The following is a 27767-nucleotide window of genomic DNA, read 5'->3' on the forward strand; positions in this document are numbered from 1 at the left end:
GTACTTTGGGATGTACATTCCTAAAACTTTGTATACTGTTCTAATCGTTATAATATATGTGTTGTTGTCAAAAAAAAATGTTGAGCAGACAAGATCAACTCAGCACCATTATAGTATACTAGTATCAGTTGGTGTTTAGTGGGGCTCAAATTATCTATCCACAATTCCTATTCATCAGTCGCATGGTTTTTGTGTTGAGTTCAGGCGACGTTGTGTCCATCGGTGGCTGGTATCTGTGTTGTGTTTTTATCGAGTTCGGATGTGAACCAGCCAAACAACTTACTCCGAAAAGTCCTGACAAATGATGACTGAGATTCGGTCTGTTAAATGTTGCCTGAAAAGAAGCAATATTTGAGGCGGCAGGTCTCTTATTTGTCATTTGCAATGACAAAATAGGCTCAAATTGTTAGTACAGCTGTAGTGTATTGGAATCAACTCAACAGCATTATACTATTTGTCACTGGCATCGCAGCATTTTCTTTCTAGAACAAGAACATGGTGGAACATTTTTTTTCTTGAACAACTGAACAAGCACATGGTGGGACAATTTTTTTTGTCGAACAAGAACATCATGGTGGCCCGTATTTCATTAAAAGGTACTGGCATCGCACCGTTATAGTACAAGTTGAAGTTGAACACACAAGATACACAAAAACAGAGGATGGCAGCGGCGGCCGGCGGCGAGAGGTGGAGCCTGGCCGGCGCCACAGCGCTGGTCACTGGAGGTAGCAAGGGGATCGGACACGCCATCGTGGAGGAGCTGGCCGGGTTCGGCGCACGGGTGCACACGTGCGCCCGCAGCGCGGCGGACCTGGAGGAGTGCCGCAGGCGGTGGGCCGAGAAGGGGCTCCGCGTCACCGTCTCGGTCTGCGACGTCGCCGTGCGCACCGACCGGGAGAAGCTCATGGACACGGTCAAGGCGACCTTCGACGGCAAGCTCGATATCCTGGTAAGCTGAAGGTGAAGCGAAAGCATTCATCAATAGCTGTCAGCTTGACGGCGTAGTCCATCTGTGCACGTACGTACAGGTGAACAATGCGGCGCTGCTGATGCTCAAGCCGACGGCGGAGTACACGGCGGAGGACTACTCACGGATCATGGCGACCAACCTGGAGTCGTGTTTCCACCTCAGCCAGCTCGGGCACCCGCTCCTCCGGAACGCCTCCGTCGCCGGCGGGGGAAGTGTCGTCCACATCTCCTCCATCGCGAGCTTCGTGGGCTTCCAACAGGAAGTGCTCTACAGCGTCACCAAAGGTAAATAGTTTTCTTTCTAAAAAAATGTTATATATGTGACAAATCGTTTCAGAAAAGAAATCAAAGGACCAAATAGAATAGGGTACTAGAGTCCGGACAAACTAGAGGCCGGATGAATGGATATCACCATGCGGTTGTTTCCCCTTACAAGAGGTCGGAAGGAGCCCCCTCGCGTCGTCTCTCTCGGCGACTCGAGGGGCGACGCCTGCCCCGCCGGCACAGCGCCTCTCCCAGCCAGCTCAGCCGCAAACCGCTGCGACTCCCCGGCAACAATGGCTGTAGCGGCGGCGGACAGCAGGCGGCGCCCAACAAAGCAGCCACCCGCGTGCTTCTTCTCCTTCCTCCACCACATCTCTTCTTTCCAACTACAAAATTTTATCGACCTGTTCTTTCTCCGGCCAGATCCCTGCTTCTATGGGCCAGATCCGTGCTTTCGGTCACTGGATCTATGGTGTGCGGCCCGGCAACGCGACTCCCAGCCGGCTGTGGCTCCACGGTGGTGGCGGTGCGTGCGCGCGTCGTACAACGTCCTGGTCCGCAGCTCCGCGCGCAAGCTGCGGCTGCTGGCCAGGGAGGGGCTCGGGTGCAGGTACACCTTGGCCACTGGGTGTCCCAAGGCGCGCCGTCCGCCGGTTCCTGCCGTGGGGCCCCTGCTCGTCGTCGCAGCGTCTGCTGCGTCACGGGCCTGCTCCTGCAGGGCTCTGCAGCAGCCCTGAGCGGCGGATGCGGCATGGCGCTACCCCCTCCACCCTGTGCGGCAGACGCGGCAGCTGCAGCTGCCCTACTGCTCCCGCTCAGCTCGTTGCGCGACCCCCACATCTGGGGCAGCGAACACGAGCAGGGCCCGGCGGGGCTTCTTTTGGTCGAGCAACGCCCCTGGCCGGGATGTGGCTGGTTGGGGCCAGCCTGCGGCGGCTAGTTCTAGCACGGCGGGTCGGGGCTCTGGCTGGCCGAGCCGTGGCCAGCGAGAGTGGCGACCGGTTCGTGGCTGACTGGCAGCGTGGTAGACGTCTACAATGCTTCAGCTACTACTGTAGGCATATGGAATCTATGTAAAAACCCTGCCTGGCTGTTACTCTAGGCCAGCAACGATGACGCAATTGGTGTCGTATCCCTTCCTACAGGCGTCGCTGAAGATTTTATTTTCTGCTATCGCGGAAGCCTTTTCGAGGTTGCTGCAGCAGTTGGACAGGTCTCGGGGTGAAAACCCTTATGAGCCTGTGTGTCCGTGAACGTCGCTTCCCTTCTTGAAGACATCCATACAAAGCACACCTGCTCTCGTCCGTGCACGGCGTGTCTGTCGGGGACCTAATACCGGGGTACCCAATGAGGTGGAACTAATAACCATCGAACGTTGACGCTCCCGGTCAGACAAGAACGCTACTACGCTTCTTACCTGCACGATGGAAGATTGGTTCCGCCTCGCCCGACGTCTGAGGGCTGGCTGCGCCCCGACCGATGACTGAGGGCAGGCTCCGCCTCACCCGACGGCTAAGGGCTGGCTCCGCCTCGTCCGACGTCCGAGAGCGGGCTCCGCCTCGCCCGACGACTGCACCCTGCTCCTTCATGATGACGAGCAGGAGGTAAGACATGACACTCAGGTCAACCGCAGTACCGAGGATCATGCCCTGCGCGCCTACAGGAAGGTACCGTCAGGATACGACGGGACGGGCGCTTTAAGCCCTTTTCGACCTGACAGAGCCCTAACAATATTGTAGGCGCCGACTTTTGTCCTACAGTGTTGTAGGCGCCGCCATCAGCCCTCGGGCGCGGATACTAACACATGCATATGACAACCGCTACAGTCCAAGGATGAAATCACATCGTCTACAGTAAGAGACGTATAGTCATTTCCCCGTCTACTCCCTGTAGAGTCATGACTCGGCGCCTTAACACACCGCACCGTCCGCCGGGGGAGGATGGGACATGACCACTCGCTGAAATGAAGCCAGAGCCCGGCCCTATCAGGATCAACGAAACATGCAATCCCTGGCCTGGTCCGCCATGTCAGCAGGGCAGGCTCAAGGGAAAAGGAAGACCCAGTGCCCTCGAAGACCTTCTCTACCTTTGGTTTTTTCCTCTTTCTCCCATTTGTAACCCCTGCTCCCCCTTGGTCTATAAAAGGGAGGGCAGGACGCCCCACTAAAGGGACAGATCAATTCCACAAACAACACACAGTTAAGCAGCAACCGAGCTCTTGGCGTCCTTACGACCTTTCCATCAGAGACTTGGGACATGTCCCTCTCTCGACCGTTTGTACCCCTACTACGAACCTTTTTTGTACTAATAACATGAGCAGCAGCAAACTGGACGTAGGGACATTCTGCTCGAACCAGTATAAACCTTGAGTCCTTTAGTACACCATCCGTGCCTAACGCGCAACAATTATAAATTTACTAGTTGGTATTTGTTCGAAACACCGACAGTTGGCACGTCATGTAGGATCCTTTGCGCGTTCCAAATCAAGCCTCGGATGGCTAGCCACGCAATCAGCTGGGTCCCAAGCGCACACGTGCGTTTCAGTGACCTGGACTTCATCGTCACGGTGGGAGGAGAGTTGATGTTGGCCCATGCTGCCATCCAATCTCTCCCCACCATCGGCTTCAACTACAAGAGGCTTGAGCGCCAGCCCGGTGCCTCCCTTGGACCCCAGCCGTCCAGGGAGGACCTGCGCCGCCTCACCCTCTGCCCGAAACACTCCGCGCGGAGCGCCCCGACGGCGCTTCCGTTCGGTCTCCGCAACGCCGCGGCGATCGTTAGCCACCTTGTGGCACAGCGGACGATCTCGTCCCCTATGAACAACGAGTTCGTGGGGATGATCGAAAGCATCACGGAATCTCTCCATGGCCTCCTCGTGGAGGGGCCGGGGTTGGACTCTGACTCTGACTCTAGTAGGGGGAGCCATCACCCCTCCTGGGAATGTTTCATGGCGGGTACCCCCGAGGGACACGTCGAGAGCATTTCCACAGAGGGGGCAACCTCGTCAGGCAACCCCGGTGATGGAATTGAAGGGGGGACGGTGACCCCACCTTGCGTAGGGGTGGAGTAGCTAAGAGCCTGAAAGCAGGAGATCATGAAGCCGGACTCGCGCTTGTGCTGGAATACACGGAGGTCGATCGGGAGATCGAACGCCGTGGAGACGGTGGGCGCGCACGCGCTGTGGCCCGTGACATGAATTGAAGGATCATCGCCGATGATGAAACCCTTCCTCACTTCGCTCGGGCAAGCCAGAACATCGCCGCTGCAAGGCCTTGCTCCATGGCCTTCCAGAGGCCGCAATGCCCGAGGATCATCAGGCCCACCATAAAATTCGCATGTTACTTGAGCGTGCGGCGGCGCAGTAGGCGGAGAGCTCGTTGTCTCGATGACGCGAGCTCGACACCAGCCAGCGTACGCCCTCGGTGCGCCCCGCCAGGGACGCATCAGTCCACCAACCACCACAAGGCGGCTGGCAGCATGCTACGATCCCGATACATCAATGTCTCGGGACAATCGCGACGCACGCAGCATCCTCGATGCCTGCAGACGCACCTACAGCAACCCAAGGGAAGGAGCCCGCCGCGGCTATCATCCTCATCGCGGCGGACGCTACGACAACGGCGAGGATCGGAGCCCGAGCCCCGATCTACCAGGCCCTCAGGCCTTCAGCCAGCACATCCTCAACGCCGCTTTCTCGCCAAGGTATCGACCACCTACCAATATCCCTAAGTACTCTAGGGAGACAAACCGTGGACTTTGGCTTGAAGACTATCGGCTTGCCTGTCAAGCCGGTGGTGTAGATAATGATGACTTAATTATCTGCAACCTTCCACTGTTCTTGGCTGATTCGGCATGAGTGTGGTTGGAGCACCTACCATCCAACGCAATCCAGAGTTGGGCGGATTTGAAAGAGATCTTTGTGGGAAACCTCCAGGGCACATACAAGCGCCCTAGGAACCCATGGGACCTCAAGAGCAGCCATCAGAAGGCTGGTGAGACCCTCCATGGGTACATTCGACGCTTCTCCTGATAGTGCAACGAGCTCCCTAATATCGTCGACGCCAACGTGATAGGAGCCTTCCTGTCTAGGACGACCTATGAGTCTTTGGTTCATAAGCTGGGATGCAAGGGCCCGTGAACCACCAAGGAACTCCTGGACATCACCACCAACCATGCCTTAGGAGAAGAGGCGGTCAGAGCGATCTTTGATCACCTCGAGGGCAAGGCAAGGCGGGACGAGGGTGCCGGTGAAGGCACTTCCAATCATTCCGCCAAAAGGAAGAATAACAAGCAACGGCGTGAGGACTCGCTCGTGGCCGCTGTTGACCGCAAGGGTGGTCAGAAGCCCATGGAGGGCACTCCGAACCACTTTGAAAAATTACTCAAGGGGCCATGCCTGAACAATGCTTTTCCTGTTAAGCATCTTCTCAAGGACTGCAGCCTCATGTGGCAGTTCCTGTCTAGAGGCTCCAACAAGGGGGAGCAGGGGAAAGACCCTCCCCCCACTGTGGAGGATGTCGAGGAGAAGGACGATGGCTGTCCAATGCTGGACGGCTGCCTTATGATCTTCAGAGGATCAGTGGCCTATGACTCCAAACGCCGTCAGAAGGTCGCGCGTCGTGAAGTCTACACGGCCCAACCGGCCACACCTCCCTTCCTCTGGTGGTCGGAGTCCGCCATAACCTTCGATCGGACTGACCATCCGGAAACCGTCCCCCACCTAGGGAGATATCCGCTTGTGGTCGATCCAATCATCGGCCCAAAGTGACTCACCAAAATGCTGATGGACGGGGGCAGCGGCCTTAACATCATGTACGCCAAGACGCTCGACGTGATGGGCGTCGACCGAATGCGCCTCCGCCCATCCCGAGCGCATTTTCATGGCATCGTGCCCAGGAAGCAGGCCATGCCACTCGGGCAGATCGATCTGCCCGTTACCTTTGGGGATTAGTTCAATTATAGGTCTGAGACCCTCACCTTCGAGGTGGTTGGGTTCCCCGAAACCTTCCATGCCATCCTGGGACGTCCATGCTACGCAAAGTTCATGGCCATCCCCAACTATATATACCTCAAGCTAAAGATGTCAGGCCCCCACGAGGTCATCACCGTCAGCACCTCCTTCCAACGCGCCTACGAGTGTGAGGTCGAGTGTTGTGGCCACGCCACAATAGTCGTCGCCTTTGGGGAACTCACCGCCCTCTGGGAGGAGGTTGACGAAGAAGCACTCGACACAAAGAAGTCGACCAGGTCGTTCGAATCGATAGAGGGCTCCAAGGAGGTCCTCATAGATCCCAACAGCTCCAAGGGTAAAACGGTACACATTGGTACCACACTTTCCTCCGAATAGGAAAGCGCGCTCATCGACTTCCTCCGAGATAACAAAGACATCTTTGAGTGGAAACCCTCGGATATGCCAGGCATTCCGAGGGAGGTCGTCGAGCATACCTTGAAAATCCATCTAGGCTCCATGCCGGTGAAGCAATGCCTGCGTCGCTTCGACGAGAAGTGCAGGGCCATCGGTGAAGAGATAGCAAAACTGTCGGCTGCCGAATTCATCAAGGAAGTATACCACCCAAAGTGGTTAGCTAATCCCATTCTTTTATGAAAGAAGAGCGGGAAATGGAGGATGTGTGTTGACTATACGGGTCTCAACAAAGCATGCCCAAAGGATCCGTTTCCTTTGCCGTGCATAGACCAAATAGTCGACTCTACCTCGAGGTGCGAAACCCTCTACTTCCTTGATGCGTACTCCGGCTACCATCAAATCGCGATGAAAGAGTTCGACCAGCTCATGACCTCTTTCATCACCCCCTTCAGATCGTTCTGCTATGTTTCAATGTCGTTCGGACTGAAGAACGCTGGGCTACATACCAACGCTATATGCTTAGATGCTTCGGGGACCTCATCGGGCGGACCGTTGAGGCCTACATTGATGACATCGTAGTTAAGTCCAAATGGGCTGACCACCTCATTGCCGATCTTGAGCAAACCTTTGCGAAACTCTAGGAGAATGGCATCAAACTCAATCCCAAGAAGTGTGTTTTTGGGGTCCTGAGTGGCATGCTGCTCGGCTTCATCGTCTTCGAGCATGGCATTGAAGCCAACCCAGAGAAGATTTCAGCCATCACAAGGATGGGCCTGATCTAGAACATAAAGGGGGTTCAGCGAATCACAGGGTGCCCCACCGCCCTTAGTCGATTCATCTCGCACCTCGGTGAACGAGGTCTCCCCCTTTATCAACTCTTGAAGAAAGCCGACCGCTTCAAGTGGACGTCCGAGGCCCAGAAGGCACTTGACATGGTCAAACTGTTTTTGACAAGGCCCCCGATCCTAGTTCCTCCAAGCGACGAAGAATCCCTCCTGCTATACATAGCGGCCACCATGCAAGTGGTCAGCGCCACCCTGGTAGTAGAGCGGAAGGAAGAGGGGCACGCCCTCAAGGTGTAGCACCCTGTGTACTTTATAAGCGAGGTACTATCCGACTCCAAGACCCGCTACTCCCAAATCTAGAAGCTCCTGTACGCCGTCCTCATCACCAAGGGGAAGCTACGCCACTACTTCAAATCACACACTGTGACGGTTATGACGTCGTTCCCCCTCGGCGAGGTCGTCCAGAGCCAGGACGCCACAGGAAGAACCACAATGTGGGCACTTAAGTTGATGGATCAAGGCATCACGTATGCCTCCCGAACGGCGATCAAGTCCCAGGTGTTGGCTGACTTCATCATGGAATGGGCCAAGGTCCAAACACCACCGATGGTCGTCGATCAAGAGTACTAGACGATGTACTTCGACGGGTCACTGATGAAGAAGGGCGCCAGCATGGGGCTGGTCTTCGTATCACCCCTCGAGGTCCGCATGAGGTACATGGTTTGGCTCCATTTCCCTCATCAAATAATGTGGCTTTGTATGAAGTGCTCATCAACGGGCTACGAATTACCATCGAGTTGGGCATCCGACGCCTCGACATCCGGGGCGACTCCCAGCTGGTCGTCAACCAAGTCATGAAGGAGTCGAGCTGCCACGACACCAAGATGGCTACATACTGCCAAGAAGTCCAACGGCTAGAGGACAAATTTGATGGCCTTGAACTCAATCACATCCGAAGGCGCCTCAACGAGGCAGCCGATACACTTGCAAAAGCGGTGTCCGGTCGAGAGCCGGTGCCAATGGGTGTCTTCGCCAATGACCAACATAATCCCTCAGTACGCTACAAAGGGTTAGAATGGGCAGACGATGGTTCGTCTGATCTAGCCTCGAGGGTTAACCAACCAATGACTCTATCTGGCCTCGAGGTCATGGAGCTTGAAGAGGATCTAGAAATAGAGCCCGACCCTCTAGATGACTGGAGAACACTCTACTTCAACTACCTCCTCCATGACACTCTGTCGATGGACAAGACGGCACCTCAATGGCTCGCACGTCGCGCCAAGTCCTTCGTTCTTGTAGAGGGCGAACTCTACAAGCGAAGCCACACCGAGATCCTATAGCTCTGTATCCCCGTCGAACAGGGGAAGCTTCTGCTAAGTGATATCCACATAGTAGTCTGCGGTCACCACACCACGCCTAGAACCTTGGTTGGGAACGCATTCCGATAGGGCTTCTACTAGCCCACTTCAGTAGTCGACACCGAGCAGATCGTACGCACCTGCGAAGGGTGCCAGTACTACGCTCGACAAACTCACCTCCTGGCCTAGGCACTCCAGATGATCCCCATCACGTGGCCCTTCATGGTCTGGGGGCTTGATCTGGTTGGGCCACTCAAGAAGGTGCCCGGGGATTACACCCACTTGCTTGTCACCATAAACAAGTTTACAAAATGGATCGAAGCTCGGGCAATCTCCTTGATCAAGTCCGAGCAAGCCGTGCTGTTCTTCCTCGACATCATCCATTATTTTGGAGTACCAAACTCCATCATCATGGACAATGGCACACAGTTCACCGGCAAGAAATTCCTTTGATTCTGCGATGAACAACACATCCGGGTCAATTGGGCCGCCGTCACGCACACCCGAACAAACAGGTAGGTCGAGTGTGCAAACGTCATGCTCCTACAGGGCCTCAAGCCTAGGATCTTCAACCGGTTGAACAAGTTTGGCGCACACTGGGTCACCGAGCTCCCTATGGTGCTCTAGGGCATGAGAATAACTCCCAGCCGAGCCACCGGCTACACGCCTTTCTTCATGGTCTACGGTTCTGAGGCCATCCTCCCAATCGACCTCGACTATAGAGCACCAAGAATCAGAGCATACGACGAACAGGGAGCCGAGGCATCCCACCAAGATGCCATGGACCAGCTAGACGAAGCCCGCGACGTTGCCCTCCTCCGCTCAGCCAAGTACCAGCAGGCGCTGCATCGGTACCATAGCCGACGGGTGTGGGACCGAGCTTTCAACATCGAGGACCTGGTTCTCCGCCTTGTGTAGGGCAACAACAACCGCCACAAGCTCTCCCCACCCTAGGAGGGGCCGTACGCCACCGCAGAAGTACTGTGGCCATGCGCCTACAAGTTAAAAACCATCAACGGCGAGGTCTTCACCAATGCCTGGAACATTGAGCAGCTACGTCGTTTTTACCCTTAAATAAATGCATACCTTCTCTTGTCAGTTTTTGTCATAAAAAATCCCCGATCTTTAGTGACATCCGACCCCTGCAAAGTGCGAGGGGTCGAACCTCACTCGGGGCTGATATAAGTACGTTTATCTTGCAAACACTCTCTGCGTTATCTTTGCAAACATTCTCTGTGTTTTCCCTCTTTTCTCATGGCAAGTCCTAAGGGCTAGGATTTCAGGAACAAAATCTAAGTATAATTGGTAGGACTGTGGGAAACCCACTCCCCAGCGGCTACAACCTCATTGTTCACTAGCGTAATCAGAATTGGCTCGCCCGCACTCCGAGTTTTTTGCGACCTTAACTATGAGAAGGGTTGGAAGGCACCAAACCTCTTTTACAAAAAGAGGGAGAAGAGCTGAAAAATTGTTTGTCGTAATGAAAGTTGAAAACTTGTTCATTTTTCACACAAATTCATCGCTTACAAAGTGATTTCATCACAAAAAGGTCTGATGTATTCATAAATATAAAAGACTGTTCACTCGGGGGCTCCCCCACAACTTATTCGATTACAATTTCTGACTAGTTCCACTATGACTACTACTATGGTCTTTGCGCCACGCTCTTCATCAGCGACGTCCTACAGCTCTATGGGATCCTCGAGGGCATCATTGTCTGCAATGTCGAGCACCACGTCGGTGACCGTGGCACCTTCGCTAGGGCATCTAGGAACTATGCCATCATGATCAGCCATAACCCTGACAATGGCACCTGGACGGGGGGCGCTTCCCGCCGAAGAAAGGCCGCCATGGCTGATGGATGTCTTCGACATCTCATCAAGCTTCATGAACTGGCCGATCTGAGCAGCCGCAAGGATGAAACCCCCCATCGACGTAGTCCCGGGTGGCTTCCCCACCGACAAGACTTGCTCGGAGAAGATTCACCGGAAGAGCTTCCCGCATGGCTCCATCCCGACAAAGGCCTCATGGACAACGACAAAGCCGACGACGCTCGACACCCTCTAGTGCGCCTCCTCCTTTGGCAGCAGCAGCCCCTTCTCGACAAAGGCAGCCAGCACCATCTCATCTACATTGGATGACCTCAAGCTCGACATCGCACTCTGAATTCACGAAGGGATCTGTGAGTTCTCCTCTCCCTCGCATTACCCTCTCTCACTTAGGAATCATTGTGACATACGAACGTGCTTAGCAAGAAGGAGAAAGGAGGAGAGGTAGCGGCTCAGCAACAGGCAAAGGAATGGGATAAGAACTCCTCTCCCCCTCCATATTTAAGGAAGAGGCGCAGCGGTTGAGGAAAGGCGAAAGGTTGGGATGAAAAACTCTCTCTCTTGCCCTATTCAATGTAGATGGGAAATCAATGCTGATGGGAATCCAAGGGGATGCGCTTGGACCGATGGGACATGCTTTGGTCGATGAGAAGTCGCCTGGTCAAACAAGACATTGCCTGGGCATGGCCCACCACTACCGCGCGCCGGGCATGAGAATCAGGGCGCACCCGCATGCAGGTGACTCTTCGCTTCCCCAGGCAGGACCTGGAAAGACCCGACAATAGAACCCCATCAAGGGGAGCCCATCGGTCCTCCTGGGTTGATTTGAAGGCACAGGTAAAATGATGAACGAACGACCGCTAAAAGATAAGCATCTCTGTTTATTTACTTTGCGTGTTAATTTCATTACCGAGCTTCTGACCCTAGCAACGGTAGGGGCACAGACATCGCTCAGGGCTGTTGAGAGTGTCTACTTATTTAGACATCCTCATTGCCTGACCCCTCCTTTCATTTAAAAACCGGAGGCACGGTGTGCGGGTGTAAAACTTTGAGTAAAATTGGACGAACCACTAGACCCTATGCCCCAGCGGCTATGATGTTTTTGTTCACCAGCAGAATCGAATTCAAAGTTCCCCGTACCCCAAGCTTTAGCATCCGCCTTCTCAAGAAGGGTTCGAAGGGGTCCGCCTGTAGAATCTCCTTCAAGGAGAAGCTGTTAGGTTGCTTAAAGTCAATCGAACGACTTGAATCGCCACCGAGATATGGAAACGAAAAATTGCGATGCTTGTGCAGGTTACACCGGCCCCATTGCGAACGTTGGACTCAAACACCACACGAACATCCGGTAAGAGCTTCCCGTCGCTCATACCACCAAGGTAACATTACCGACCCCCACTTTCGTTTCAATTAAACCCATACATCCAAACGATGCATATGCGATCGTCGCATCTCAACGCTTCGTGTCGCGCCAGGAAACGGCACTCGCCTCATTCGATATGACTGACCAAGGTTCAAAGGCTAGCCCAGAAAGGGCTTGAGGCCACCTCACGTCAAATAGAGCCAAGGGAGAAAAACTAAGAGGAGCCCCAGCGGCCTTGCCCGACCCCACTCAGAAGCGGACAGGGACATCTCGACCTTTCTTGTTTGATTCTAACCTCGAGCCAAACCCACAAAATCTCTATCAAGGAGAGGCCAATGGGCCACCTGAGCCTATTGAACGGCTCAGGCATCTACCAAGAGGCGGGTTAAGAAGTAGTGAAATGCCACATGAGGGCTCTACCGCCCCGTCAGCTAATGAAGTACCTGGATTCCACATGAAAACATACCCGTTAGTGAGCTCATTGAGCACGACACTCGAGCCGTTGAGGTAAGTGTCGTCAACTCAGCCCCTCTGGTTGTGGAACCCGAGGATGGGGTGATGTGCGAAACACGGCCAACCCCTATCAGACCCCAAGGGGTTGTGGAGCCGCTCGATCCGAGATCGAGAGACCGAGGTTCGAAGGCTAGCCCACGGAGGGTCCAAGGCCGCCTCGTGTCAAACAAGAGTTAGGGGAGAAAAAGCAGATGAGCCTTAGCAGCCTTTGCCCAACCCGCATTGAGGCGGATAGGGTCATCTCAACCTTCTAGTTCAATCCAGCCTCTAGCCGAGCCCATAGAATCCCCATTGAGGGGGAATCTATTGGAAGGCAGGTCAAAGAGCAATGGAACACCACCCGGGGGCTTTGTCGACTCTGTCGCAAAGCAACGAGATCGCATTCTGTCCGAATATCCCCCATAGCGAGCTCATCAAGCACGTCACTTGAGCCTTCGAGGTAAGTGATGTCGCCTCAACCCCTCCAGTTGCAGAAACCATGGACAGGGCGACAATCACAAGATGAGCCAACCCTTGACCAAATCACCGCCACGCGTGGGGGCTCAGGGAAGGCCAGCCCAGCAATGAGACCAAACGCACGGTCATGGAACAATTGCCAAAATCCTAAGTAAGGGGTACGTGCGAATACAAGAGTAAGTTTGCCACCCTCGCTTCGGTCTCTAGTAACATCCTGCCCCAGCGACCGCAAGGGGTTAGATCTCACTCGGGGGCTGATAAAGGTATAAATACCTCCTTTTTTTGAAACAGTCATTGCATCAGACTGCTTCCTCGTGTTAAGGTTAGCAGCAAGGTTTGTGGGAGCAGATAAACGACCATGCCTGGTAAGACTGTAAAAACCCACGCCCCGACAGCTATGGTAACTTTGCTCACTAGCATAATCAAAATTTCCCCCTTATACACCTCGGGCCCTATGGTCTTAACCAACGGAAGGGTCGGATCGCATAAGCTTTTTTTCTCAATTACAAAAGGGAAGAAAGTAAGCTCAAATGAACGAAATAAGATTTCGAAATGAAATTACAAATCTGTCTGCAGACACAAAAGTACCAACACTTGTCCACATATTACGAATAAATGTTTATCAAACTTATTCAACTAACTACTTCCTCGGAGGGAGAACTATGTCTTTTAGCCTATTTGCCAAGTTCTGCGCAATGGGAGTCACCACCTTCTCAATCTCATCCAGCTTAGAGTTTTCGTAGCCAGGCGCGAAGCCAAGGCTCATTGCCTCCAAGTTAACTTCCAGATCATAATGAGAGCGGGTAATAGCAAAGGCTTGGGTGATCCTGGTGTGAAAGGAATCCTCTTCAAGCTGGTGCACCCACGCCGTGATATCTACGGCATGGGCCACAAGTGAGCCGATTTCCTCTGGCCATGCCACCCCTAGGTCATCAAAAACAACCCCGACAGCAGCGCGTAGGAGATCGTGCTCATCACTCTCAGCTTGAAGAATCCCCCGCACCTCAGCGAGCTCCGTGCCCAGCCTGGCAGAGACGCTCTCGGCCTCTAGCCTTTGGGCCACCACGACTCCAACATCTGCCCAGAAGGAGCTGACCCCCTGACGCGCCTTGTCACGCTCTCGGATGGCCTGGGCGTGCTCCTCACAGGCCGTCTCGCTCCCTACATAGCCGGGTGATCACTTCGGCATTCTGATTCGCCCTCTGCTACAGGGCCGTGAACTTGTCCTCGGCTTCTAGCTTGAGGTTTCGCTCCCTCTCCAGCTCTTCTAGGAGCTTGACGGCCCGCTACCTAGCCTCGATGTCCTTCTAGAGCAGCTCGTCTTGCTCCTTTGGGACCCTGGCGGCCACCTCCTCGTCCTGCTGCACCCTCGCCAACACATCTTGGAACATCCCATGGATCTCCTCTGCGTCCCGACGCACCTCGGCTTCCTGCTGTTGGGCGGTAGTGAGCTGGGCGCTCACAACTCCGCGCAGCCAGGCCTCCTCGGTGAGGCGGTCCCAATCCACCTTCTGCCCGTGGAGGAACTGGGACTTCTCCTAGCTACGAGCAATGAGGGACTAAAAAGAAGACCAGTATCAAAAATACGAAAATACAAGAATACGTGAAGAAAGAAGAAAGCGAGAGGAAAGACCAAGCGGATACCCAGCCAGTGGGAATGATGATGTCACGCAGGATGCCCCTGGCTTGGCTCAAGGCATCCATCATAGCTGAGAACCCGACATCGAGACTCTCCCGCTCTATGCTCTTGGTAGCATCGTCGAGCGAGAAGAGAGTCGACGTTGGGTCCTGAGGAGCCATCCACTGGAGTGGCGGCTCACCCCACGTGGGTGACCCCCCGCTGATCCTCTCCACCACCGCCACAACACCCGGGGACCCTTTGGCCATGTTCCCCTCCATCCGACCTCCCTCGGGCGCCGCCGCCTGGGCCGCCGGTGGCATGGATTGCGCTGCTCCCTCGGACACGACCGTGGCTGCGTCCGGCCGTGCCTAGCTTGTCACGGTCGTGGCCACCTCCGCTTGCGATGCCGGGGCCTCGGCTTGTGGCACCGCGCCCACCACAGAGGACGCCACAAAGAGCGGGCGGCAACTCCGTTCGCCCCAACGTAGGCGGCGGAGTCACCTCCACCGTCATCTACTCGGCGACCCTCGAGGGCGCTTCTTTAGCCCCGACGCCTGCTTGACCCACCGAGGGCACGGGCGCCATCGCTGGCGGCGCCTGACCGGCCGACAAGACCACAACATTGGCTCCACTCCTGCCCAAAACAGGAGCGACGTCGGGCGATAGCACCTATTCCAACTGAAGAGCAACACTCTTCTTGGGCGCCAGCACCAAAGAACGGCCCCATCGCAAGATTCTGCAAAAGTTAAAAGGCATAGGTCACATTGAAAAATAGAAAGGCAGAAAAACAGGAAGAACAGAGGAATCGGAGACTTACGCTGGCGTTGTTGGGCGGTAGGAACATTTTGGGGATGAACCCCCACATTCCTGCTCCAACTCATCTAGGCGGGACTGTTTCGAGCCTGCCCCCTGCTCCCGGGCAAGGGGGCTCGTCTCCCTTGTCTCCGAGAGCATGGTGGTGGAGCCACCCCTCTCTGTCGGCACCTCGGGCGCGGCGGTAGATCCGCCCGCCCCTCTCAGCTCATGGGGCACGGCAGGGGAGCCGCCCCCCTCCACCAGCACCACCAGCGTGGCGGCAGATCCGCCCGCCCCGATCAGCTCGTGGGGCACGGCAGTAGAGGCACCCCCTCCACCGGCATCACCGGCATGGTGGCAGATCCGCTAGCTCCCACTAGTCCTATGGACAGGCCGATGGTTTGGGACATCTCTGTCGGCCTCACGGACTCACTTCCCTCCGCATGGAACGGGAAGGGTCCCTACATGGATGAAGCGGTACCTGTCAGCGTATCCTAACCCTCCAGGACATCCCACTCCACATTGTCAAACCCCTCCTCATCGTCATTGTCACTACCTGTCTCCTCTCCTCGCTCCCATGCTTGCTGCTTCCATAGCATCTTCTTTCTCTTGAGCTCCCTCGTCCTCCTATCCCACTCAGTCGCAGTGCGATTAGCCGTCGCCATGATCCAGTCCTTTGGTAGCGGAGCTGGGCTATCACCAAAGATGAGTCTGTTTGGCTAGTATTGCGATCTCGAGGTCAGCATCAAGGGGCCAGGAATTCGAGTAAAAAGGAGGCACGGGGAAAGAGAACTTATGAAATCGATGAACCCTAGTTCCGGCCGCATTGGGGGATGCCCCGGCACCGGATACACGAAATCAAGGACAACGTCGGCGCTATCCTTCGAAGGCTCCATTGCCTCCTTGATGTGCTGCGCCACTTCAAAGGGGGGAGCGCTTCATCGACAAGCGCCGTCCCTTCGAGCGATGCTCTGGGCCCCATTAGGTACAGGGGAAGCGCGCGGCTCATTAGTGGTGCCACCCTCCACGTATGGTAGGCGTCGATGATCCCCGATCCCTTCACGCCCCTCTCCTTTAGAATTTGGAGGACAGTGAGATTGTCCTTGATCCTCTTCTTATCTTTGTCCGAGATACCCCACTTCCATGACCCCAGGACCTCTTTGATGATGCGCTCAGAGAATGCTAGCAAGGGGGCGACAACGTCGTCCTTGATGTAAAACCATTGCGAATGCCACCCCTTGTTGGAGGTCGACAGACCCATCGACGAGTATTCGTTCACCCGTTTGTTGCGCAGATGAATGCCGACACATCCCATTAGCACGCTCAGATCTTGCTTCCCGACCCACTTCTTCAAAAGGTTGACGGCAAAGAGATACCACCATAGGTTGAAGTGGGGACTAATCCCTAGGAACCCCTCGCACAAGGCAACAAATGGCGCAATGTGCTAGACCCCATTGGGTGTAAGGTGTTGCAACTCCACCTTGTAGTAATCCAACAACCCATGGAGGAACTTGTGGGTAGGTATGGAAAATCCCCGCTCGTGAAAGTGGGCGACAGACATGACATACCCCTCAGGCGGCGATGGCTCGTCCTCAAAACTAGGCAGCCGCCACTCCTCGATGGTGATCAGCGGGCGAAGGAGGCCACGGCGAACGAGGCCCTCCAGACGCTGAGGGGTGATGTCAGATCTGCACCACGGCTCCATTGAACGATTGGAAGGGGAGTGGATGCGAGCTTGACGGCGGTGGCGTTGCGAACGCGAGCTTGACGATGGCTGCGATGCAGGTGCGGGAGGCTTAGGCGATTGGCGGGGGAGGTTGCAGGTGCAAAGGCGAGGAGGTGAAGTACGGAACCCTAGGGGCAAACCCCTTGGTTTTATAGGGGCAATGGATGCGAGAAGAGCAACCGCCCACCTAGGACTCTGAGCCTGCCATGATACACCACCATGTCATGTCACGGATCCCTATGCTTTCCCACCAAAATTGCGTCGGACGTTTCGCCTTCCCGAGCAGACTAGGACTCTTTTCCCATAGAGGGAATATGGGTCAAAAAGCTTTCCTCTGGCCCGCCCAGGCCCAGGAGTTCAAGGGCTGGCCCAACAGTCCTGACGACCGTCCCAACGAGGGATGGGCCCATAGGCGGCCAGAACTCAGGCACAAGAACCTCAAAGGAGTCTCAATCCGCAAACACATCTCAACCGGGCTAACCCTAGATGAATCCATGCGAACAGGATACCAGGGCTCCCTTTGAACTATCCAGTTGTCAAAAACACCAGATCTAACAGCCATACCCACGAAGGGTCCGAATTACCCCCCGGGCGATTCTATCCGAATCACCTGGGGGCTCTAGGGCTACACCCGATGGGTACGCTCGCGCGCACCCTCTAGCGAATCGAATTACCCTCCGGGCGATTCTATCCGAATCACCCGGGCTCGGGGGCTACACCCGACGGGTGCGCTCGCGTGCACCCTCTAGCGAATCGAAATACACCCCCGAGCGATTCTACCCGAATCACTCAGGGGCTCAGGGGCTACACCCGTCGGGTGCGCTCGCGCGCAGCCTCTGGCAGTCAAATCACCCCCCGGGCGATTCTATCCAAATCGCCCGGGGGCTCAGGGGCTACTATCGGGGAGCTAATATCGGGGTACCTAATGAGGTGGAACTAATAACCATCGAACGTTGACGCTCCTAGTCAGACAAGACCGCTACTACGCTTCTTGCCCGAACGATGGAAGATTGGTTCTGCCTCGCCCAACCCCCGAGGGCTAGACTCTGCCTCGTCAAACGGTTGAGGGCTGGCTCCGCCCCGAACGATGACCGAGGGCAGGCTCCACCTCACCCGACTGCTGAGGGCTGGCTCCACCTCGCTCGATGTCTAAAAGCGGGCTCTGCCTCACCCGACGACTGAGGGTAGGCTCCGCCTTGCCTGATGTCCGAGGGCTGGCTTCGCCTCGCCCGACGGCTGAGGGCAGGCTCCGCCTCGCCCGATGACTGCACCCTGCTCCTTCATGATGATGAGCAGAAGGTAAGATAGGACACTCAGGTCAACCGCAGTACCGAGAACCATGCCCTACACGCCTGCAGGAAGGTACCGTCAGGATACGACGGGACGGGCGCTTTAAGCCCTTTCCGACCTGACAGAGCCCTAACAGTGTTGTAGGCGCCGACTTTTGTCCTACAGTGTTGTAGGCACCGCCATCAGCCCTCGAGCGTGGATACTAACACAGGCATACGACAACTGCTACAGTCAAGGAAGAAATCACATCATCTACGGTAACAGGCGTATAGTCATTTCTCCGTCTACTCCCAGCAGAGTCATGGCTCGACGCCTTGACACACCGCACCGTCCGCTGGGGGAGGATGGGACATGACCACTTGCTGAAACGAAGCCAGAGCCCGGCCCTATCAGGATCAACAAAACATGCTATCCCTGGCGTGGTCTACCATGTCAGCAAGGCAGGCTCAAGGGAAAAGGAAGACCCGGCGCCCTCGAAAGACCTTCTCTACCTTTGGGTTTTCCCTCTTTCTCCCATCTGTAACCCCTGCTCCCCCCTTGGTCTATAAAAGGGAGGGCAGGACGCCCCACTAAAGGGACGGATCAATTCCATACACAACACACAATCAAGCAGCAACCGAGCTCTTGGCGTCCTTTCAACCTTTCCATTAGAGACTTGGGACCTGTCTCTCTCTCGACCGTTTGTACCCCCTACTACGAACCTTTTTTCGGTACTAATAACACAAGCAGCAGCAAACTGGACGTAGGGACATTCTGCTCGAACCAGTATAAACCTTGTGTCCTTTAGTACACCATCCGAGCTTAACGCGCAACAATTATAAATTTACTAGTTGGTGTTTGTTTGAAACACCGACAATGTCCTTGTGCTCTTCCTGGTTGCTCCACACATGCTCCCGTCGGCTCACGACATGTCCCTGTGCTCTCCTTGGTTGCTTTCCTTGACCATCTTGTTATTGGTCTGACTACCCTCCTACCCCTTGGCCTTTGCGCACACTACTTATTGTCAGGTGCTCGCCATCAACGGCTTGCTCTATCGTCCTTTAGTTCATCTGTGTACTTTGCCTCGTCATATGCTAGGCTGCGGGGACCTTGATCTCTTCTCTGGATCTCCTCATTCTCCTCCTGGCGCTCCTCCCCCTTTGAGGCTTCCTCCCCCAAATGGCGTTGGTCGGCGTCGGTTGGAACTCAGATGCCCTCACAGGAGATGCAACTCTCGGTTGTCACCAGTTTGTACCGACTGAATACCTTACAACTTCCTGATTGTCGTCTGTCGAACCCAACTCGCTTACAGCTGCTTATGAATTAGAGATCTTTAGAGTCTGTCTTTAGTTGTGGCATAGGCCGGGAACGTCGTACTCGCACTAGCTTCGGATGTAGGCTGAACCTGTAGCTGAACCATGTTGTTTGTTGTTTGTTTTGTTTTGTTGGCGTTGTATTCCTTCTCTCTTCCTCTATATCATGTACTTCTGTAATCTTCAAGGCTCGTCCCTGTAATAGGTGCCTTGCACACTCCATTACTGGCTTGCCAGAATATGTGGAAAATATATTGAGGTGGAGCCTCTCAGCTTCCCCGGTGTTTACCTCAAAAAACATTTGGAAATATATCTCAAAATTTACTCAGAACATCTCCTTTCTAGCAAATACATTACCTCATAGCCACAATGTGACTATATAACCTTATAACAATGCTAGGAAGGCCTAAAGATAACGCGAAAGTAAGAATAAGTGAAAAACAACACTTAAGTGTTAAAGTCCACAAGTTTCACAAAAAGTCTAGAAGTTCCAAACAAATGTTCGCAAGTTTTTCATGTCCAAAAGATAGGTCTGGAAATTGGTCCAGAAGTTACGGACTGTTCAGAAATCAACCTTCCAACAAACTGAAGAAAATAAAATACAAAACTTGATCAAATAGGCTCCAAAAATTGTGAAACTTTGGCACACACCTTCCCTAACATGTAGAGATGATGTTCCCAAGAGATCTTGCTAAAAGGATTAACTTTGTTCATCAATCTCATGGACTTTAGAAAAAACATAAGAAAAAGGAGGAATTTTAGAAAACTCAAAATTTTCTGGAGCTCATATGAGGATTTAGTGGAGAACACCCTATAATTACTCACCCATGTTATAGCATTGTATTCCCCCAAAAATCCTATGCAAATCGCAACCAAACATGAAGAACAGAATATCACAAAAATAGGCTCAAAAACCTAGAAAAAGGAAAAGTTAAGAATAAATGGGAAGGGAATGGATTTTGCTCCAAATCATAGAAATGATGCCATGGATTAAAAGCTCAAATCTAGGTGCAATGTTGTTGCTAGTCACCACCCTTCATGCTCCCACTAAAATGTACGGAAAATAGAGCAAGAGGTACCCACTCTCTTTACTCATCTTTAATTTCTGCATTCTACTTGTGCTCTTGGCTAGGTAAGAAAAATGATTTAGGATCTCAAGAGCTGTCTCTCCTAACCAGACACATCCATACATATTGGTCCATTGTAAAAGACTAGAATACCCCTCGAACCAAATACTAGATATATACCACTGTCGTGCAAAATGCTCTAGATATTTCTTCATCCATCCGATGGACCTGACGCCTTCACAACTTCGTTTTGTGTCGATGCAAGATCTGTGATGATGCCACACGTCCTCTGATTCTCCACCCCAGTTTTGAGGTTGAAATCGGGTGTCTTGAGGCAGTAGTTTTGAGGCCAAAACCACAAAACAACTAGAGTCGTGTTGCCTCTATGCAACCTCCCCGATGTCCACGAGTATCCCGCTTGTTGTTAGACCGTCTGATCGCCAAGTACTCACACTCCCGCCTTGACTTGGTCTGGTCACTTCCTTGTCTTCAGTCCACGGTGTGTTCATCTCTTTCGTGCACCCACTTGTTCTTGTTGTCATGCCCACGTGCCTGCTATCCACGGTCTATCCTTCTACCTTGAGTCCCTTGGTCTAAGGTTCTATGTACATCCTTCACTGCCTATGGTGCATTGGCCTGAATCCCTCGCTTGACCTTCCCCATCGGCATGGACCGCCATGACATGCTTAACACTTGCACGTCACAATCCAAGAGACATGTTGCAATGCCACGAACTCGCCTCTGGTCAGTCATAAGCAATAACAACTTAACTACAAGGACTGAATGTGCATAACAATTACTCATCATACACAATAATAATGGCACATCTAAACCTTGTCATTTTAGAATAAAATTTTCAAATTCAGTGTTATTCTCACTCTAGTGTACACATATGCATATATTTATATATCTTGGGGTTGCCCTTGCATTCATGATTATGTTTATGCATGCAGGAGGAGTGAACCAGCTAACGAGGAGCCTAGCTGTTGAGTGGGCCCGTGATAAGATCCGTGTGAACTGCGTTGCACCGGGTGTGATCGTGACAGACATGGCTAAAGAGGTACTCCATGGGTCCTAAAAGGATTGTCATTCTTGTTTTATTTTAGGAGTCAATCCATCTCAACTTTAACAATTATATATAAAAAAGTATTAATATTTATGATGATTAATAAGTATTATTAGATAGATAATGAAATATAATTTCAATTCTTTAGGGGTACAAATGATGATACTATTTTCTATGAACATTCAAATTTAACAACGTTTGACTTAGTCCAAATCTAGAATAACATTGTTTCCAGACAAAGAGAGTAAGTATATATTTTCTTGTGATCTAACCGATCAAATGTATCAAACATAATGTTGCCGAAAAGGATGCAACACTGGACTTTGAGGATAGACTAAGCAGGAAGCTAAAAGATGCAAGTATCTATATCTATTATCAGTCATATCCATCACCAGTTCAGGGAATCTTGGTGTGGTGTGTGGTAGGAGTAGCCGTGCGGTGGATTTCTTTAGTCAGTGGCTCCCACAGAAATGTGATTACTCATCACAAATGAATTCAATTCTCGCTTTTCAAGAAGTCAATCACCGTTTAAACTTTGACTAAAATTATATAAAAAAGTACTAACATTCATGATATAAAATAACCACCATTAGGGTTTAGGGTTTATATAAAAAAGTACTAACATTCAAGCTAATACTATTTCATATAAACTTGATCAAACTTGAGTTAGTTTGACCAACACGGATTCTGTAATTGCATTCTTTTGTGGAGGGAGTGATTACTTTAGAATGGTAAGAAGTACATACTAACATATGTGTACATGCAGCTACCGGTAGCGCTGGTGCAGCAAGAGTTGTCACGCGTCCCGATGCGGCGGCTTGGTGAGCCGGCGGAGGTGGCGTCCCTGGTGTCGTTCCTCTGCTTGCCGGCGGCGTCCTACCTCACCGGGCAGGTCATCTGCATCGATGGAGGCCGCACCATTAGCGCCTGATGGATGGACGACAGCCAGCTACTGAAGAATAATATGAAAAATGTGGTCCGGAACTGATACAGACGGGTTTGTTTTGCTCGGCCGTCATCGTCAGGCGCCAATAATTCACCGTGGACAGTTTATCTGCTGGGAGCTTGGAACTCGGCCCCGTCACCGTCGGGTCAATAATTACTCTCTGTGCCGTTTGTTTTGGGTTGGGCTGAAAAACATGATCGTGTCAGGTTGACGGTTGTACTGTAATTTTTTTAGGCATTCGTTCAGCAGCTCCAAATTAAAGATCTTTCACCTGAACGCTTGCATCAATATCTCATGAGACAGCAAGCCAGAAAAGATGAAAAACAATGATCCGGAACTTGAAGCGACGTAAATATAAATTACGAAATATAGTAGTAGATTCTAAGATTCTAAAAAGTAATTCTGGGCCGTCTCTTTCGGTGGTTTTTGGGCCGTAGACGAGCGTTGGGCTTCTGCTTACCACGTGGGCCGTGACGCTGTGCGGCTTACATTACGGCACAGTCCAACTGAAGAAGACATTGCTTTTGTTTGTCATGTGGACGTGGTGGTGCACCAAGTTTTGGATCGGTCCCGAATACCATAGCCCACACAGGGCTATAAATTCATTGTTTTTATTTATTACCTGGACGGTCAAATTCTTTTTCCTAAAGCAAATCTTGTCTACACGTTGCACCATCCATCGACATTGATTTCATTTTTTGGCTATAAAATCGATAAATCATGGCAAATAGCTTGTTAGGGCACCCAATACAGAAACCATGATAGTTTTCCCTTCCCCTCTGCGCGCTCCATGCAACAAAGTCCCGCGCTCGCCCACGTAGGGGAGTATCGGGTGTTAGGGCACTCCCAATACAGAAAACCATGATAGTTTCTCCAGCCCTCGTGCGCCCCGTGCGACGAAACCCCGCGCCTGCACACATAGGGGAGTATTGCGTACGCCTCCGTCACTAACATCGCTGCCGCCAAAATCGCTCCTGCACACACACTATTTCGGCCACGCCTCGTCCGACACGTGCTCTCGTCAGTCTCCCTCCCTCTGTCTCCCATATCTGAGAGAATGAATTACGCAGCGACTCCATTCGCAACGGTGTGATATTCAGCTTCCGCACTGGACCGGGACACTGTAGGCTGACGCTTGGACGACCAAGAAATGGGATTGTCCCCGAGAAACACCGCATAACCCGTTGTGGATTTGCGGGTGTCAGGACAGCCTACTCAATCAGCATCCGTGTAGACAATAAGATCAGCCGGTGCGGTCCGGTACAGGTGAGGTCATGCATGTGAAGACAGACCTGCTGAAATGGCATATGCATTATCTGGGCAGGTGAAGGTGAGGTACTGAAGAGCTCCAGCTATACTGCGATAATGGGTGGGGTCGGTCACCGAGGGCCCATCAGCGGAGAGCTTGGAGTGAGTATCCACTGGGGTGCTGCAAGGCTTGCAGTCACGCACACCTGCACGGTCTAGAATATCCAGCATATACTGTCGCTGGGAGAGGAACAAATTGTCATCTTGGCGCTCAACTGTGGCACCCAAGAAATGATGAAGAGGCCCCATGTCTGTCATAGAGAACTCCCTGTGAAGAGCTGAAATAATTTGCTGGAGAAAACTCGTAGACGAAACCGTGAGAACAATGTCATCAACATATAGGAGCAAGAAAGCCATATCAGCGCCGCAACAGAAAATAAATAGGGTGGTGTCACACTTAGCTTCAACAAAACCGAGGGAGGTGATGTGAGAAGCGAAGCGACTGTACCAGGCCTGAGGGGCCTGCTTCAATACATAGAGAGACTTGTTCAATCGGCAGACATAGTTGGGTCTGGAAGAATCAACAATTCTGGTTGGCTTAACACAGTATACTGTCTCGGTCAAGGTCCCATGTAGAAATTCATTCTTCACATCAAGCTGATGAATAGACCAAGAGCAAGACAGTGCCAAAGTGAGTACCACCCGAATAGTAGCAGGCTTGACGACATGGCTGAAAGTCTCATCGTAATCAATTCCTGGACGCTAAGGAAAACCACGAACAACCCATCGAGCTTTCTAGCAGTCAAGAGAGCCATCACACAGGAACTTGTGACGGAAGATCCATTTCCCTATAACAACATTAACACCGGACGGTCGAGGTACCAAGGTCCAGGTATTATTAGCTTGTAGTGCATCGAACTAGGCCTGCATGGCGGCACGCCAGGCCGGATCGGAGAGGGCGGTGCGAACGGATGGCGGCACCGGGGAGAGGACCGCCGTGTTGAGGTTGAGGCGGTCCACTGGCTGGCAGAAACCAGCTTTGACATAGGTGCACATGTCGTGCTCATTCATCACTGGGACAATGGCCTACGACGTCGTGGAGGAAGTCCGGCCAGTTGTGTGCCCGGCGCCGCTGGCAATAGCCTGGGACGAGGAGTCCACAGGGGCAGTGGCACTAGGCACGGAAGGTGGCGTCGGTGATGAGCCAGCGGGCGGCGGCGGTGACCTGGACGACCCTATGTCGGAGGAGGGGGAGCCAGTGCCTGGCCCAGCCGAAGGCCTAGACGGGGAGGTGTGCAACTATGCTGAGGCAATAGATGGCCCAGCGCCTAAGGAGGGCAAGCTAGCGCCTGGCCCAGCCGGAGGCTCGGCCGAGGGGGCGTGCAGCCGTGCCGAGGTAGCGGGTGCGCGCATAGCACGAGGGGCAGCGTCCATACCACCAGGAAGACAAGTACCTGCATGCACAGCACTTGGCCCAATGGGCAAAGTGGAAGGAAGAGCGCCTTATCGAACACAACGTGTCGCGAGACGATGATCCGATTGGAATGAAGATCGAGACACTGGTACCCTTTGTGATCAGTGGAATAGCCAAGGAAAACACACAGGGAGGAGCGAGGTGAGAGTTTATGTGGAGCTGTGGATGATAGGTTTGTGTAGCAGGAACAGCCAAACACTCGAAGGTGAGCGTAAGAAGGCTGGATGCCATGAAGGGCAAAGAACAGAGTGAGGCGGTCGAGGGTCTTTGTGGGGTGACGATTGAGAAGATAGGTGGCAGTGTGAAGAGGATTGGCCCAATAGACCGGAGGAAGACTAGCCTGAAACAGAACGGAGCGCACAATATTATTAAGTGTGCGAAGAGCACGCTCGGCGCGACCATTCTGCTGAGTGGTGTACGGGCACGATATAAAAAAAACTACACCATGGATAAGGAAGAATGTTTGGGCCGAGGAGTGATCGAACTCGCGACCGTTGTCGCACTGAACTGCCTTGATAGGGGAGCCGAAATGTGTGCGCACATATGAGAAAAAATTAGATAGAACGCCGAAGGTGTCGGATTTGAGGCGAAGAGAAAAAGTCCAGGTGTAGTGAGTGCAATCATCGAGAATGATGAGGTAATATTTATAGCCTAACACACTAATAACTGGAGATGTCCAAAGATCACAATGTATTAAATCAAAAGAATGCAACGCATCAGAGTTTGACATGCTAAAAGGAAGACGCACATGGCGGCCTAATTGGCATGCATGACAAATATGATCATTGTGGCGCTTATTACTTGAAATAGCATTGGGACTAATGAGCTTGGATAGAGCCTCGTGACTGATATGACCGGTGTTCGTCTAAACGGTTGTTTAAACGGCCAGTAAACGGTAACTGTTTTGTTTAGGGGGTAAACGGAAATTAAACGGTTGACCGTTTAAACGGTCAAAAAACGGGAAAAACGGCATTAAACGGGCTAAACAACTGTTTAAACAGCCGTTTAGGCGAACACTAGATAAATCTAGTTCAGTTTTGTATGGATAAATTTGTATACTTAAGTTTATTATATTTATAAATATGTACACTTGATATGTTACATGCATAAATATCTATATTTGGTTCTTTTCACATGCATAAATATATATACATACCAAAATAATTAATTTTTACTCGGATAAATATGTATAAATGCTAGAATATTTGATTTTTTACATGCACATATATAATTATATGTATTTTTTTTAAAAGTACAAAACTGTTTAGACCATTTAACTTCGTTTAAACACCATGTAAACAGCCTAAACGTTAAACGAAGAGCGACCGCGTAAACACCGTTTACCGTTTAGAAAAACATTGGACATGACCAAGGAAAACACCGGAGTCTGCATACCACTCAGTCGAGGGTGGCGGCGTGAACGACATGGTGTTGAAGTTGTTGGCGAGCGATGACTAGTCCCAAGACCCCTCTTGCATCGGTGTCCAGGAGGATGGGGGCGCGGCCAAAACCGGAGCCGCGGGTATGACGCCCCGTAGCCAAAACCTGGCGGGGCGCCGAGCCTTGACGAGCCGATGCTGGGCATCGATGGCGCAGGGTAGTAGTACGGTGCGTACGGGTACGGCTGCGTCGGGTACTGCTGGTGCTGGGGCATGGCGGTGAAGGCGGCCGGCGGCGTGGAAGGAAGACGAGCGGCGCCCCAGATGCACCACTGGGACCATACGGATGCGGCCACAGCGGCACCGTGCCGGCCCACGGGTTGGCGAACGGCGCAGGTGGGCGCTGGAGACAGGGCGCGCTCGGCGTCTGTCTCGCACATAGTGGAGAGCGAGCGGCGCGGATCGGGATCGGGTAGAAGGAGCGCGGCGTACGCGCAAGCGGGATCGGGGCCGGCGAGTGAAGACTCGGCTACGGCGCGTTTGGGGACGCACGAGCGGCTGCGCGGTTGCGCGACGCAGGAAGGACGAGGGAGCAGGGGATGCGCACGGTCCGTGGAAGGGAAGCGCGGCTGGGATGGCGCGCGCGGACTGAGCGGATCACGCGAGCATGAGCGGGCGGCCTTGGAGCGAGCTGGCGAGCGGTGCCACGTCGCGTGGACAAGCGGAGCAGAGGAGCGGGCTCAGCGCTAGGCGTGCGTGCCGCTGGGTGCGTGCGATCGGGTCAGCACGGGGATGAGCGGCTGGGGTGTGTGCGGCTGCATGCAAAAGCTGGAAATAAATGGCTACGCGCACGGCTGCATGCCTGCATGCGGAAGGCGAGTGTGCGGCCGTGGATAATCGCGGGCGCATGCGTTGGAGTTTGGACCAGCCTCGGCGGGATCGAAAGGGCGGCCTTGGATTGCGG

At 53.0% G+C, this 27767-nt stretch overlaps 1 protein-coding gene and 1 long non-coding RNA gene across 4 annotated transcripts; one reads left to right on the top strand and one right to left on the bottom strand.

Annotated features, from left to right (window-relative positions):
* The first annotated feature begins 562 nt into the window (after positions 1-562).
* LOC136484297 (tropinone reductase homolog At1g07440-like) lies at positions 563-22875 on the top strand. The gene is made up of 4 exons (XM_066481542.1): positions 563-949; positions 1029-1254; positions 21644-21750; positions 22523-22875. Exons 1-4 carry the CDS (start codon positions 662-664, stop codon positions 22685-22687), a joined length of 786 nt encoding a protein of 261 aa, XP_066337639.1. The 5' UTR covers positions 563-661; the 3' UTR covers positions 22688-22875.
* Positions 824-27369, bottom strand: LOC136484298 (uncharacterized). Of its 3 annotated transcripts, none has more exons than XR_010765862.1 (5): positions 26820-27369; positions 22752-22886; positions 22503-22653; positions 1110-1237; positions 824-954 (listed from the first exon to the last, which is right to left on the bottom strand). It is a non-coding gene; the product is annotated as an uncharacterized lncRNA (long non-coding RNA). The 3 variants fall into 3 exon arrangements; XR_010765861.1 differs by having other exon boundaries at positions 826-954; positions 1093-1237; positions 22507-22653; XR_010765860.1 differs by having other exon boundaries at positions 826-954; positions 1093-1237.
* Between the last annotated feature and the right edge of the window lie 398 nt (positions 27370-27767).

Source organism: Miscanthus floridulus, chromosome 9 (assembly GCF_019320115.1).
Source record: "Miscanthus floridulus cultivar M001 chromosome 9, ASM1932011v1, whole genome shotgun sequence".
Lineage (NCBI taxonomy): Eukaryota > Viridiplantae > Streptophyta > Magnoliopsida > Poales > Poaceae > Miscanthus > Miscanthus floridulus.